The 13,333-nt window shown below is 37.1% G+C and overlaps 1 protein-coding gene across 2 annotated transcripts in view; it reads left to right on the plus strand.

Moving 5' to 3' along the window:
* FAH (fumarylacetoacetate hydrolase) overlaps positions 1–13,333 on the plus strand; it is a 57,036-nt gene that overhangs the window by 20,792 nt on the left and 22,911 nt on the right. The window contains exons 2-4 of one of the 2 annotated variants that reach the window (XM_044665470.1): positions 545–655; positions 5,861–5,982; positions 6,516–6,565. In XM_044665470.1, the coding sequence (XP_044521405.1) occupies positions 545–655; positions 5,861–5,982; positions 6,516–6,565 (283 nt within the window). Of the gene's footprint in view, positions 1–544; positions 656–4,028; positions 4,240–5,860; positions 5,983–6,515; positions 6,566–13,333 lie in introns of those variants that run through there. The other variant, XM_044665471.1, reaches the window with a different exon arrangement.

Here is a 13,333-nt window from a genome sequence, read left to right on the forward strand (position 1 = left end):
AGAGAGAGATGGGGAGAGAGAGAGAGAGAGAGAGAGAGAGAGAGAGAGAGAGAGAGAGAGAGAGATTGAGAGAGAGATAGGTAGCACAATAGATGAGTGCCAGACCTGGAGTCAGGATGAGCTGGGTTTAAATCTGGCCTCAGATACTTTCTAGCTGTACGACCTTGGGCAAGTCACTTAACCTTAATTGCCTACCCCTTGCCACTTCTCTGTCTTAGAATTGACACTAAGAAGGTTAAGAGTTAAAAAAAATATGGAATTATTTTATCTATGAAATGTGACTTACAATATAGTATATATCTTGTCATTCAGAAAATATTTGAATTTATAGCACAGCTGGAGTCAAATGAGTTTGTGTAGAGAACAGAAAACAAAATGCATTTATTTCACAGTCCTTTAAAGAGAAGCAATTTTAGGAAAGACAACTTATTCTTGAAATGACAATAATCTTTAGGTGTTTTTCTTTTCTCTTCAGATGCTAGATTTGGTTTCTAATATCTCCCCAGGACTCTCCACAAAAGTGAACTGTATTTTTCCCTTGTAGCCAAGACGAAGAATTGGTGTGGCAATTGGAGACCAGATACTGGATCTCAGTGTGATTAAGCACCTATTCAATGGTCCTGTTCTTTCCAGTCACCAGGATGTCTTTGAGCAGGTAGGTCTACCTGCCTTTTGCACATCATCACTTTTCCCCTCTGTTTCTAGAGGCCTGGGAACATATTTCTGTGGAAATTTCAGTTTTCAGAATAGGATTATGATTTGGTTAATTTGGGGCCAATCAAACTAGCAGAGTTGACAATAATTACTAGAAAATCCCAAGTGTTCTATCTTAGGATCTGTATACAGGGGAAACATGTTCAGGTTAATCAATCAGTTATTCAACAAGTATTTATTAAGTGCTTACTATACGCCAGATATATGATAGAGACCACTCTCTAAGGAATGCTTTTGCGAATTTTTGAGTTTCAACTGCATCCTAAAGTTACTGTTGGGGACCCAGGTATACAGACCTACTGGTGTATAGGGATTAATTGCTAAAGATGGGAAAAGGTCATCTGGTAATACATAATCCTTTCAGAAAATGCTGAGATAAAATTTTTTTAAAATTTTTTTTTAAACCCTTGTACTTCGGTGTATTGTCTCATAGGTGGAAGATTGGTAAGGGTGGGCAATGGGGGTCAAGTGACTTGCCCAGGGTCACACAGCTGGGAAGTGGCTGAGGCCGGGTTTGAACCTAGGACCTCCTGTCTCTAGGCCTGACTCTCACTCCACTGAGCTACCCAGCTGCCCCTTGAGATAAAATTTTAAGAAAGTATTGAGAACAGTTTTTCTTTAGCTAACAGTGATTATCCAAAAGCCTTTGCTATCTCTCTTCAAGGAGAAAGGAAACTACACTTTTGCACACATGAACTTCTTCAGTCAGAAACAGAGAAGAGGCTTTGGGTTTGTTACATTGATATAGGCTGTGGTTACAGAATAAAACTACTTACAAAGTAAAATCAAATATGAAATACAGAATCAAGAATTGATCTCTCAATCTCTCCACCTTCTGAGCAATTTATCGCTAATCTATGAGTTTATCCCATAATATCTTTAACATAATCAGTACTAATTGAGTATACTAAAATAAACTTGACTGGTAGAGGGAGAGATCAGGCTTTGATATAGTCATTAATACAAAGCAGATAAAGAATAACAGGAATGATTAATCATAACACAAGCCATAGTAGGATATCTAAAACCATGAAGAAAAGAGATTTATGTCTCAAAGTAACTAAGAAAACTCAATAAACATACTCAAGTCTCCTAGTATCTCAGTAGCCAATTCCCAATATCCATTTAATCAGCACATCTCATATTAGATCCCAGATATCTCACAAAGTCATCTGGTCTGGGAATAGATCTTGCTCTCAGTGTAGCTCTGAAGGGGTCTCCTCTTCAGTAGATGTGTTTCTCTGATTCTAAATTCATATAGATTCTTAATGTTCCTGCTAAAACCTTTTACAAAACAGATCTCAATACAATTTAGCACAGCTTCTTAAATTTTACTTCATAACCAGGTCACAGGGTAGAGACCAACTCAAATCTTTTGTGATTCTGCTCTGGGTGGCTCAATAGATTGAGAGCCAGGCCTAGAGACAGGAGGTCCTATGTTCAAATCTGGCCTCAGATCCTTCCTAGCTGTGTGACCCTGGGCAAGTCACTTAATTCTCATTGCCTAGCCCTTACCGCTCTTCTGCCAAATACAACAACAATAGAGCTATAAGAAGAACATCAAATTTGAAACCCATAGTTTGCTTGAAACTGAAGAATATACAAATTCTTAAATCCCTCTTGCTGTTTCTATCTTTATGGAAACTTTTTACTTACTATAAATACAGATAGCAACAAGAAATCCATGAGGATCTGACTTGTAAAATGAGTCTTTCTGGTTAAAGATTTAATATTGACTGAACTAGACATGTAAGCTAAGGCTAAGTGCACTTATCTAATTGGTATTGACTCCATAATCATTTAGCTTTTTGTGATATAAATTGGCAAATGATTAAACTGACATTTTAAGAAATTCAAATACCAAGTTAAAAAACTAAATATTTTAAAATTCCAAGGAAAGTAGAATTCTTAAAATATCTCAAATTTCTGAAAGTCTTTTAAATTACATTGTTTCTCTAATTTTTTTCTCAAACAATTTGGGATTATACCCAGATATTTATAAAACTATGTAAACCCTTAGACCCATGTTTCCCAAGATCAGGGGAAAAGGAAAAGAACCTCTTTGTTTCAAAATATTTATAGCAGCTCTCTTTATGATAACAAAGAATTGGAAATTGAAGGGATGTCCATTTATTGGGGAATGGCTAAACAAATGTGGTGTATGATTGTGATGGAATACTACTGTGCCATAAGAAATGATGCACAGGCTAATTTTAAAAAATTGGAAAGAACTACACAGGATAATGAACAGCAAAATGAGTAGAACCAAGAAAACATCATACACAGCTGCAGAATTAATACTGGAAGAATAAATTGCAAATCTTACCTCCAGAGAGTGAATTGAAAGGTGAAAACATGAAAGACTTCATTTATATGAACATATCTATTTCTCAGATGATGCCTTTTTATTATGTGGGGGGGATGGGGAGGGACTGGGACATTTGTGGATACATTCTATGAATAAATTAACATTTTTCTCAATCTTTTTACATTACAGATTTTACTTTACAATTTTTAAACTTACTATTTGGAACTTAATTTAATTATTTAAGACAATTTAAGAATTAATTCCAATTCCTCTTTCAGCAGGAGAGTAGAAACTGATAAGGGCCTAATCTTTACACAAAAACATAGGCAAGAACATAGTATACAAGCAAATGATTCAAATTACACAAATTAATTTACTTAAAAGTTGTACATTTTTCTCCAATTATGGCAAAAAATCCTGGAATGAGGTGTGATCAAAACAGTGCATATCAAGCTAGTTGTTTTTAATAAAACATGTTTGTACTTCAGGACACACTCTACACACAGGTATTAATCCTACATTTTATAATAAACCTAAGTAAAAGTACATGTCTCTTTGAAATAACACAAGATAGTCCATAAGTTACTCTCCTCTAAGAAAACTAATTGCACTGAAATTATTTTTTAATACAAAATAGAAAATGTTTTTATATCAGCCTAATGAATATAACATGAACATTATTATATTAATGTTAGGCAATATTTTATTCATATTATAGATTGATAAACTGAAGGAACCCACTTTATTTATTTTTTAAAATTTATTCATTTGTTTGTTACATTTAAATACCTAGTTAATTCCCTCCTCCTCCTCTCATTATAGCAGGCATCATTTTGCAAAAAGATATATGTGTATATATATATATTTCCTATTTCTATTCATCAGTTCTTTCTCTGGAGATGGACATACACAAATCATTACTCAAACAATATTTCAATTGCTGTATATAATGTTGATTTTGCTCATTTCATTCTTCATAATTTCATGTGAGTCTTTCCATGATTTTTTTTCCCCAAAATCAACCTGTTTTTCATTTCTTACAGCCCAGTAGTATTCCATCACAATCATTTGCCACAACAAGTTATAACCTGTTTTAAGCTCACACAGAGAACAATTGTTCTGATCTGTATGCATTTCCCCAAAACTGTGTCTTAATGCCAAATAGTAAAAATGAAAGAAAAAAAAACCTCAGCTTTTCAACTTCCACTTAAAATAAGGTCAGTATTCATTTAATTATACCAGATCTGTTTTCCAAATGGTATCATACAGAATCCAAATTTTTATTTCATTTATTTTTCTTCACATGGGCCATTTATTCTAAGCATTTCGTATTATAAGGCCCACTATTTCTAGCTACTACCTACTGCCAAAGATTTAGAGGCAATCTCTTGTTTTAAGTGCTAATTTACCACAATGATTCTGATAGGGGAGCATTTACTTAGTGTGGAGACATAAATAGATCTGGGTTTTAAAATTATTAATGGTAACATCCAAAAGCTCAAAAAAAGCCCATTGCCTTCAAGTCACTCCCAGCTTCCTATAATTTTTCCCTATTTACTTTTATATAACTACAGAATCCAATAAAATCCTTGTCCCCACCCTCTGGGTAGCTGAGAGGGAAAAGGTGGAGAGGCTATAGAAAGGGCTTTGAGTTCCTCTCGCTCTGTTTCAGAGCCTGAAAATTCCAAGGTGCAGTTTATTACCTTAGCTCTTATTTCAACTCAAGTAACTTTGACAATTTAACTCAGCTGAATTATGGTCAATCAGCTACAATTTTGTTATTCCAAAGCCTTTAATATGTTCTTATCAATTATAAAGACCTTTCAACAGCTTATAAAAGCATGACCCAATTAAAACCTAGTTTATGATTATTAATATTCAAGATACCATTTACTCATATAAACTTATTAATTAACAGTCTATAGTAGTGATCAATCCTAAATATGCTTAAAGGGCTTAAGGTATCACATCCCTGTTTTTATTCTTCATCTTTATAATCTCATCCTTCTTGCTTCACTTGGTCCCTTGGCTCTAATCAAACCAACCTGCCTGCTGTTTATGGGCTCTTAGAGATGAACTCTTGCCTTATCTTGCTTAGAATCAAGCCTTTACCTTATTTCCTTGCTATCAGCTCCAAACCATCTTGTAGTCTCATCCCTACTCCCAGTATGTTTTCTTCCCTCATTAGAAGTTCTTTGAAGGCAAAGATTGTCTTTCTTGCTTTTAGCGTGGAGTCCCTCACATAGTAAAGACTTGATTCTCTGTCTGTTTCTGTCTCTCTCTCTTCCTCTCCCCCCTTTTTCCCTATTTCTCCCCCACTTCCCACTCATAACTTCCATCCCTCTGCCTTTGTTCCTCATATCCAATCTACTCTTACCCAATTCATGTACATCATGCCATTTTATAATGATCAAAAATTCTCCTCAAAACCTTTTTCTCCTCCCTTCCAGAACCCTCCTTTATTCCATATTCCATCTAGCATTTTTTTGTAGTTCATACTATATTATTATGGTTAATGTGTGATTTATAGATTACTTTGCAGTTTACTAGTTCCGTTTCAGAAACATTCACTAGTTCCATTTTCAGTAAACTATCTTTCTTTCCTTCCCTCCCCTCCCAATCCCCCTCTCCCCTCCCCTCTCCTTTCTTTTCCTTCCTTTCCATTCCCTTCCCTTCCTTTTCTTTCTTTCTCCTTCACTGACAGAATACAATATAAGATTTCAGTAGATGTTTGCTAAGTTAAGTATTGCCTCCTCAAGTAAGTCAGAACCCCCATTAACAGTGTAAAAGGCCCCTTAGATTTTTGTGCACATTACTTTCTCCTTATTTTGATTTTAGCCAACTCTTAATAGATTCATGGGCTTGGGTTATGCTGCTTGGAAGGAGGCAAGAATGTACCTGCAGAACCTGCTTTCAGCTGGGAAAGCAACTCTGAGAGATGATGCTGTTCTACGGAAACGGTGAGATGTGCTCTAGGAGAAGTGCAGGGGTAGAGCTGGCATCTTAGTTGGAGACTCCAAAGGAACTAGCTTCATCTTGTAAAGTAATCCCAGTCTTCATTGCCTTGATTTTGGGGACTCCATTGATTAAAAAAAAGAGTGAGAGAGAAAGAACTATGAATGAAGAGGAATGCATCTATAACTCATATTGATCCTGTGCCCTCCTGAGCTGCTCACATCATTTTACAGGAATAGGCCATTCATTATTCATCAATGCCTGTGGATAGAGGGCACACAATTCTAGAAGTGTTTCAGAGATGAAGGAACTAAAGAATAGAGGCAAGAGATTATATTTCCCTGGGAAGTAACTACAGTAGCTAACTTTCAGATTTGGCTTCATTTTATTTGGCTTGGTCTTATCCCCTGATTTAGCATGTAGTTGTTTCTGTAGAGTGTTCTGAGTGGGAACAGGATGACCCAGGCTGAACTTGCAGACCTTAACTAGAAGGATTCAATTAGACATGATGCTTGAACCTTTTGATTCTGTATTTCAGTGCATTTACACCTCAGGCCTCTGCCACAATGCACTTGCCAGCCACTATTGGTAAGTATTGAATTTCTTTACCAAGAGATAATTGTTTCATGCATATCAATAGCAAAGAGCTCACTGGCCAACCGAAAAGCCATCTTTTATTAACCCACAATTTTCAGAGAATACAATTTTAGATTACTAGAGAAAAGGAAAATGAGAGACTATAGGAATCCTTTTCTTCTCTTATCATTATTTAACATTCTTCTTCATCACTTCAGGTCTGTGATTATATCCTTGTATGTACTTCTTTTTCTAACACGAATTACAATCTCTCCATGCATTTTGAGATAGTTTTGTGGGTTGCTGTGACCAAAAAAAATAATAATCTAATTGCCAACTTTCCAGTGGCAAGTGTTATAAAGAAAGAAGGGTCCTAGGGAGGTATAGTTAACTAGTGATGTGGATGTATCTCTGTACTCTCCCTAGTTGCTGGTGATGGGGGAACACCAACCCCTATCACCCTTGCTAGTTGTTATAATTTCCCCTTTCAACAAATGCCCAAGGAGGACCCCGAAAGGTTAGGTGGATGGGTAACCCTTTCAGGTCCAACGTGGGTTGGATAAATTATTAATATGGGGCTCTGATTAGCCTTGGATCACGTTTGTTATCTGACTGTGTTAGCTCCCTCCCCAAGTGTCGTGATATAAAGTCCACTCAGGAAGGTACTTATTAAACATTCTTTATCTATAATCTATAATTAGGGAAAGGATAATAAGGATAAGGATTGGGGATTGGAGACCCTGTCAATCTAATATCTATAATTAATTAACACTTAGGACTGGAGGCTATTGATTTAGTAGAAGCTGGAGCTTTGTTCTTCATAACCCCTCTGGCCCAGCCTGGCCACTGCCAAGCCAGAGAATATTGACTGCTCTTGATGCAGCTATGTTGGTGATTTTATTCTCTTAGCTTTCTCACTATCAGTGTTTTGTGATGTACTAGCTCTCACAGTCTTCAGGAAATATTCAGGTCCTACCAACCCTCTTCTTCATAGACCTCCAGCCTCCCTTCAACACCCAGGGACCCAAGCCCAAAGGAAGACCAAAAGTCAAAAGCCAAAAGCCCCAAAGGACCAAAAGCCCCTCCAGCTGGCTATTAGGGTTATTTATACTCCCTGGCCAACCGACTTTTGCCCCTGGCTAACGGCATCTGGGAACATTCCAATCTCTCCAACTGCCTCCCTTGTCAATCAAGGTGACATCCAACATTTCTCAGAATATGAATATAACACAAGCCTCTTTGCTTTTATTTAGAACAATTCTAAGATGACAGACATGCAGTCAGTCTGTATTAATCCTGTTTGAGCTTCAGCTCTATTGACATTGCTTCTTTTTTGTTTTGTAAAATTAATTTAATTTTTTATTCTGAAGGTAAACATCAAAAAAATAATATATATAGCAAAACACACAAAAAAGAAAGTTGCATTTGAAACTGAGTCTGTTTCATAATACTTGATTTTTTAAAAAAATGGATAAATGTATTCCATTCCCTACTTTTAAAACTGGCAATTTTTTTAATGCTTGATTCTTAACTTTTTTCCGATCAATTTTCTACATTTAAAAAAAAAACCTTTATTTCCATGGCCCTCTCTTTTTTGTATCATTGCTGTTTTTTTGAGTCCCTTTGTTGTTGTTCAGTCAATTCAGTTGTGTTGGACTTTACATGACCCCATTTAGGGTTTTCTTGGCAAGGATACTGGATTCTTTTTTTTCGTTTCCATCTCTAGTTCATTTTTACAGATCAAGAAACTGAGGCAAACATGGTTAAGTGACTTTCTCTGGGCCATACATAATAATGTCTGAGCCCAGATTTGAACTTGTCTTCTTATTCCAGGCCCCAGCATGCTAACCGTTGTACCTCCTAACTTCCCCATTTGAGTCTTTACTTAAAGATATTATGAAATTAATTTCTTCTTCTTGATTGGAAATTTGGGCACATCTATAGGTGTAACAATTTTTTATACTGGTAGGGTCTTCTTTGATTAATTTTTCCCTCCAGCTTTAGTTCTTGAATTGGTGCATTTTACCAGGATGTGACTTCATCCTTTGTTGCTTTTGCAGTCAGCACTATTTGTTCTAAATCTTGATTGCCTGGTTTTGGGGACTGACTTTCACTTTCTGGGGTTAGGCACTAGTAGATCTTGGAGATTCAGACCTTTGAGTCTTTAGGATCCTCCATGTGGTCTCAGAACACAATCCTATGAATCTTAGAGATCTGTAGTACTTGCTTGGTCCTGTTGCCAGGTGACTCTCTTCCCCTTGCTCCCTGGGGCTTCCAAAGCCTTTTTGGGAGATTGTGAGAACCTTGAGACTTTCTGATCACCTTCAGGATTTCATAGGGGAATGCTTCATCTTGTACCTTTGGACATAGAGGCTATACTTGTATGTGGCCAGTCCATGGTTGAGCTAGAAGGTGATCCAGAACTTGGATTAGTTTTTGAAAACATAATATAATATAATATGATATGATATGATACGATATATTATATTATATTTATTATATTATATTAGTTTTTTAAGATCTGTCACATGACCACTCTGAGACATTGTAATCTTTAATGAAGGACTTCGTCCAGTCACATCACTGTTTCCAAATTATATTGGAAATAATATTCTCTAATCTTGGTGATTCTATCATCCAGGAAGCCAAAGCTTTCAGGAAAGAAAGCCTAACTCAAGTTAATGAGTTGACTCTGTTCTTCGCTGAGAGGTGAGAAGACATAGAGGAGATAAGGGAGGGGGACTATACCTCAATGATATCAGGAACTCCAAAGTGAGGAAGCTCCCTCTACCAATGTAGGTTGGCACATTCTCTGCAACTAAAGAATTACACCAAGCAGTGAGGTGTTCAGTGACTTGCCAGGTGAGTGACACAGCCAGTATGTCAGAGGCAGGTCTTGAAGCTAAGTCTTCTTTCCTCTGACCACTATGCTATCATCCAAATGACCATAGGGAGAAGAGATATAAGAGAAAGACACAGCATTTCAAATTCATGAGCCAATAATTGTGAAAGATTAAAAAGTCAACCCCCCAAAATCCTTACTTGTAGGTACATATATAAAATGACCTTTCAGGACACCATCGTTTCCCAATCCTTTGAAACCTGTGAACAATGAGGTCTAGGAACAACCCAAATGTGAGATTTTACATGCATCCCTATTGATTTCATTTGATTGTATTTAGTCCAATACTTTAGCCCAGTGGTTCCCAAACTTTTTTGGCCTACTGCTCCCTTTCCAGAAAAAATATTACTTAGTCCCCTGGAAATTAATTAAAAAAAAAAATTTAATAGCAATTAATAGGAAAGATAAATGCGCCTGTGGCCATCACTGCTCTCCTGCATCACTGCAGCACCCACCAGGGGGCGGTAGCGCCCACTTTGGGAATCACTGCTTTAGCCTGTTAAGATTCTTTTGGATCCTGATTCTGTCATTCATTGTGTTAGCTATCCTTCTCATCTTGGTGTTATCTGCAGATTTGTTGAACACTCTGCCTATACATTATCCAAGGCACTGATAAAGTGGAAGAATGGCACAGGACCAAGGCTAGATCTCTTGGTTACTGTACTGGAGACTGGACATTTAAACCATAACAGGTTCTTTTAGAGTCAGACCACTTAATCCTTAACTGAATTCAAGTGATTATATTCTCTACCAATCCAAATCTCTCCATCATTTCTCCACAAGAATATCATGATATGCTGTATCAAAAGCTTGTCTAAAATCTAGGTAAATTATATCCTCATTCTCTCATCTATTATTAGTATTCTCTAATTTAAGATCTTTTCTAGATGCTTGTATTTGGTTAAACATTTTACTTTCCTGGTTGTTCCATCAGCACTGTGACCTATATCAAATCATCTTACATCTTTTTCAGTTTCTTCCTGTTTTTTTTTTTTTCATTAGAGGTACCTTAATTTGTCTCTCTGCCACAAGTCTCTCCTCTTGAGAATCTCAGTTCCACACAGCTGCCAAACTGATGTTTCTCATAGACCTGACAGTGTCACTCAGCTACTCTAAAACCTCCACTGGCTCCCTTTTCCCTCCTATGTAAAATACAAGTTCCTCAGTTTGTTATTTTAAACCCATGACAAGATTATGAAGGTTTCCAAACTGCCTTTCCAGAATTTTTACCCTTAGTAAACTTTTATAGGCTAGCTACTTATTTACTTGCTGTTCTTTATGCGTAATGTTCCGTTTCCTTAATACAAACCATGTAAAGCCCAGTTTATGTCACATTTACTCTCGTTCCACCCCAAGCAGTCATCCCCTCAGATTCTCTCATTTTGTCTCTAGAAACTTTTTGCTACATACCCCCTTTTACTTTTGCATGAGATTGCAAAGGGTTTTCAAGATCATGTGCTGCCTTGACTTACTTTTACTAGGCTGCTTTTGATATAGTTCTGCTTAGTGGGGCCTTAAACAAATTGAACATTCAAAATGTTATGTGGTAGGTAGATTCCCTCATTTATGTGACATGCTTTGGACTGGGGTGCAGCCTTGAATTTACTCTGTGAGTGTGAATTCTTATTTCTAACTTACTCTTTTTTTTTAAACCCTTACTTTTTGTCAGAATAGATAGTAGAGGTTCCAGGGCAGAACAGAACAGAACAGGCAGTTGAGGTTAAGTGACTTCAGGGTCACACAGCCAAGAAGTGTCTCAGGCCAGATTTGAACCCAGGACCTCTTGTGTTTAGACCTGAGTCTCTATCCACTGAGCTACCTAGCTGTGCAGCTAACTTGTTTCTGATGTAAATTTGTAACTTGCAGTCCTGTTGTGGAGGGAGTTCCCCTCAGCCTACACATATTTTTTGCATAAGCGTACAAATGTTATTTCTAGCAAATGCTGTTGAAAGAAATGTCTCCAGATTACAAATGGCACTCACTCAGAGGTTTGATTTTGTTTTGTTCTCTTTGTAGCATACTGCTGGCAAAGCAGGGACTCATTACCAAGGTAATTGGCTTATTTTTTGCCAAAAGTAAAAGCCAATCCCCATGACTTTGAAGCAAACCTTGGATTCTCTAGGCTTGTGGCACTTAATACTCTTGGCCTTTCCTATGTGGAAGCAGCAGGAATTTGGAATGCCAAAGGCTATTGCTGACTCAAAGTGGCCAAAACACAGTCACTCCTAATTAGTTCATCCCTCTCTACTGGAGGGAATATGCAGAGTAATCATCTTGACTAGGAACAAGCAATCAACATCCATTTCCTCCCTCTTGAGGAGGTCTTTTCCTTCCCTGCTTTTTCCTTTGATACTCTAGCCATGTGACCTTGGGCAAATCACTTACCCTGAATTGTTTTAGAGCATAAGTTGTCTCATCTGTTAAGTGAAGGTGGCCATCCTTTATCTTTCTGATGGCAGGAGATGGAGAGGTCTTTCTCTTCTTTTTTTTTTTTTTGAGATCTATAATTTAATGATTCTATTTTTAAAAAAGATCTTTTTCAAGGAAAGAAGCGTAAATTTCAGGAATTCCTTTCATTCTGGATTAAATTTTTTTAACCCTTACCTTTTGTCTTAGAATCAATACTATGTATTGGTTTCAAGGTGGAAGAGTGGTAAGGGCTAAGCAATGGGGGTTAAGTGACTTGCCCAGAGTCACAGAGCTAGGAAGTATCTGAGTTCAAATATGAACCCAGGACCTCCCATCTCTAGGTTGGGCTCTCTACCCACTAAGCCACCTAGCTGCCTCCTCCAGGATCAATTTTTAGAAAAGTTTGTGTCCATTTCAATCTCACAACCAATCTGCTAACTCTGTTTCTATAGCTTCCCCCCCCCCCTTTTAAAAACCAAGGGTTTCTTCATCATCTGCAGTTCCCTGAGCACCTTTTTTTAGTTTTACTCTATGACCTACCCAAAACTGGCTGTGTCTTTTAAAGTGTGCAAATGAACAAGATGAGAAGATGTATGTGAATGTAGATGTATATATGTGTGTATCACACACATACACTTACACCATTTTAAGCTACAAGGTCACACATGCCCTTTCAAAGATGGGGAAGTTCATCATCATTTCAATATCTAATAGATTCCTAGACTATTAACACCAATCTATAAGGCCTCTTCTTCCAGGTTACTTCTTAATTTTCAGACCATGCAATCTCTTGGCTTTTCTTCTCCTATTCAATTCAACAAAAACCTTCAGATTTGAAAGCTCCTTAGGGTCCTACCTAGAATAGGAATAACCAACGAGGTGATTCATCAATCTGTCATCAAATCTCTGCTTAACCATTTCCAGGGATGGGGAACTCCCTCACTAATTTCTATTTCTTGACTTTACTGATCTGCTTTTTCAGAAAAAACACAAGAGGGCAGCAGAGAAATTGTCTAAATAGATTCAGACTTGGCAAGAATTTAAAACTTAAGCCAAGAAGAACTAGATCGGAAGGAACCTTGAAGGCTATCTAGACCTGCCTTCTCATTTTACAGATGAGGAAACGGAGGCCCATGAAGGTTAAGCAACTTGATTAATGTCATCTAGTTAGTAAATTTTAGAGGCCAGATTTAAATCTACAGCCTCTCAGGAACCAGTGTGTTTAGTCCCTATTCCATATCTAGATTAAATGATGAAGTGAGCTGCCAGTGTGGTAAATTGACAAAGAATATTACCTAGAACTGGAAGTCTTATTTCTCAAAATAGCTAAACATTTTGATGTTGACTTCTGTTTCTCTGCAAGTGTAATCTTATAAGGTTTGTCTTGTTAAATTAGTAACTTCTCTCTTAAAACAAACAAACAAAGTACCCTTTCCCATGAACTTCTTCTTCCATCAGTACTTTGAGAG

Source organism: Gracilinanus agilis, chromosome 2 (assembly GCF_016433145.1).
Source record: "Gracilinanus agilis isolate LMUSP501 chromosome 2, AgileGrace, whole genome shotgun sequence".
NCBI lineage: Eukaryota > Metazoa > Chordata > Mammalia > Didelphimorphia > Didelphidae > Gracilinanus > Gracilinanus agilis.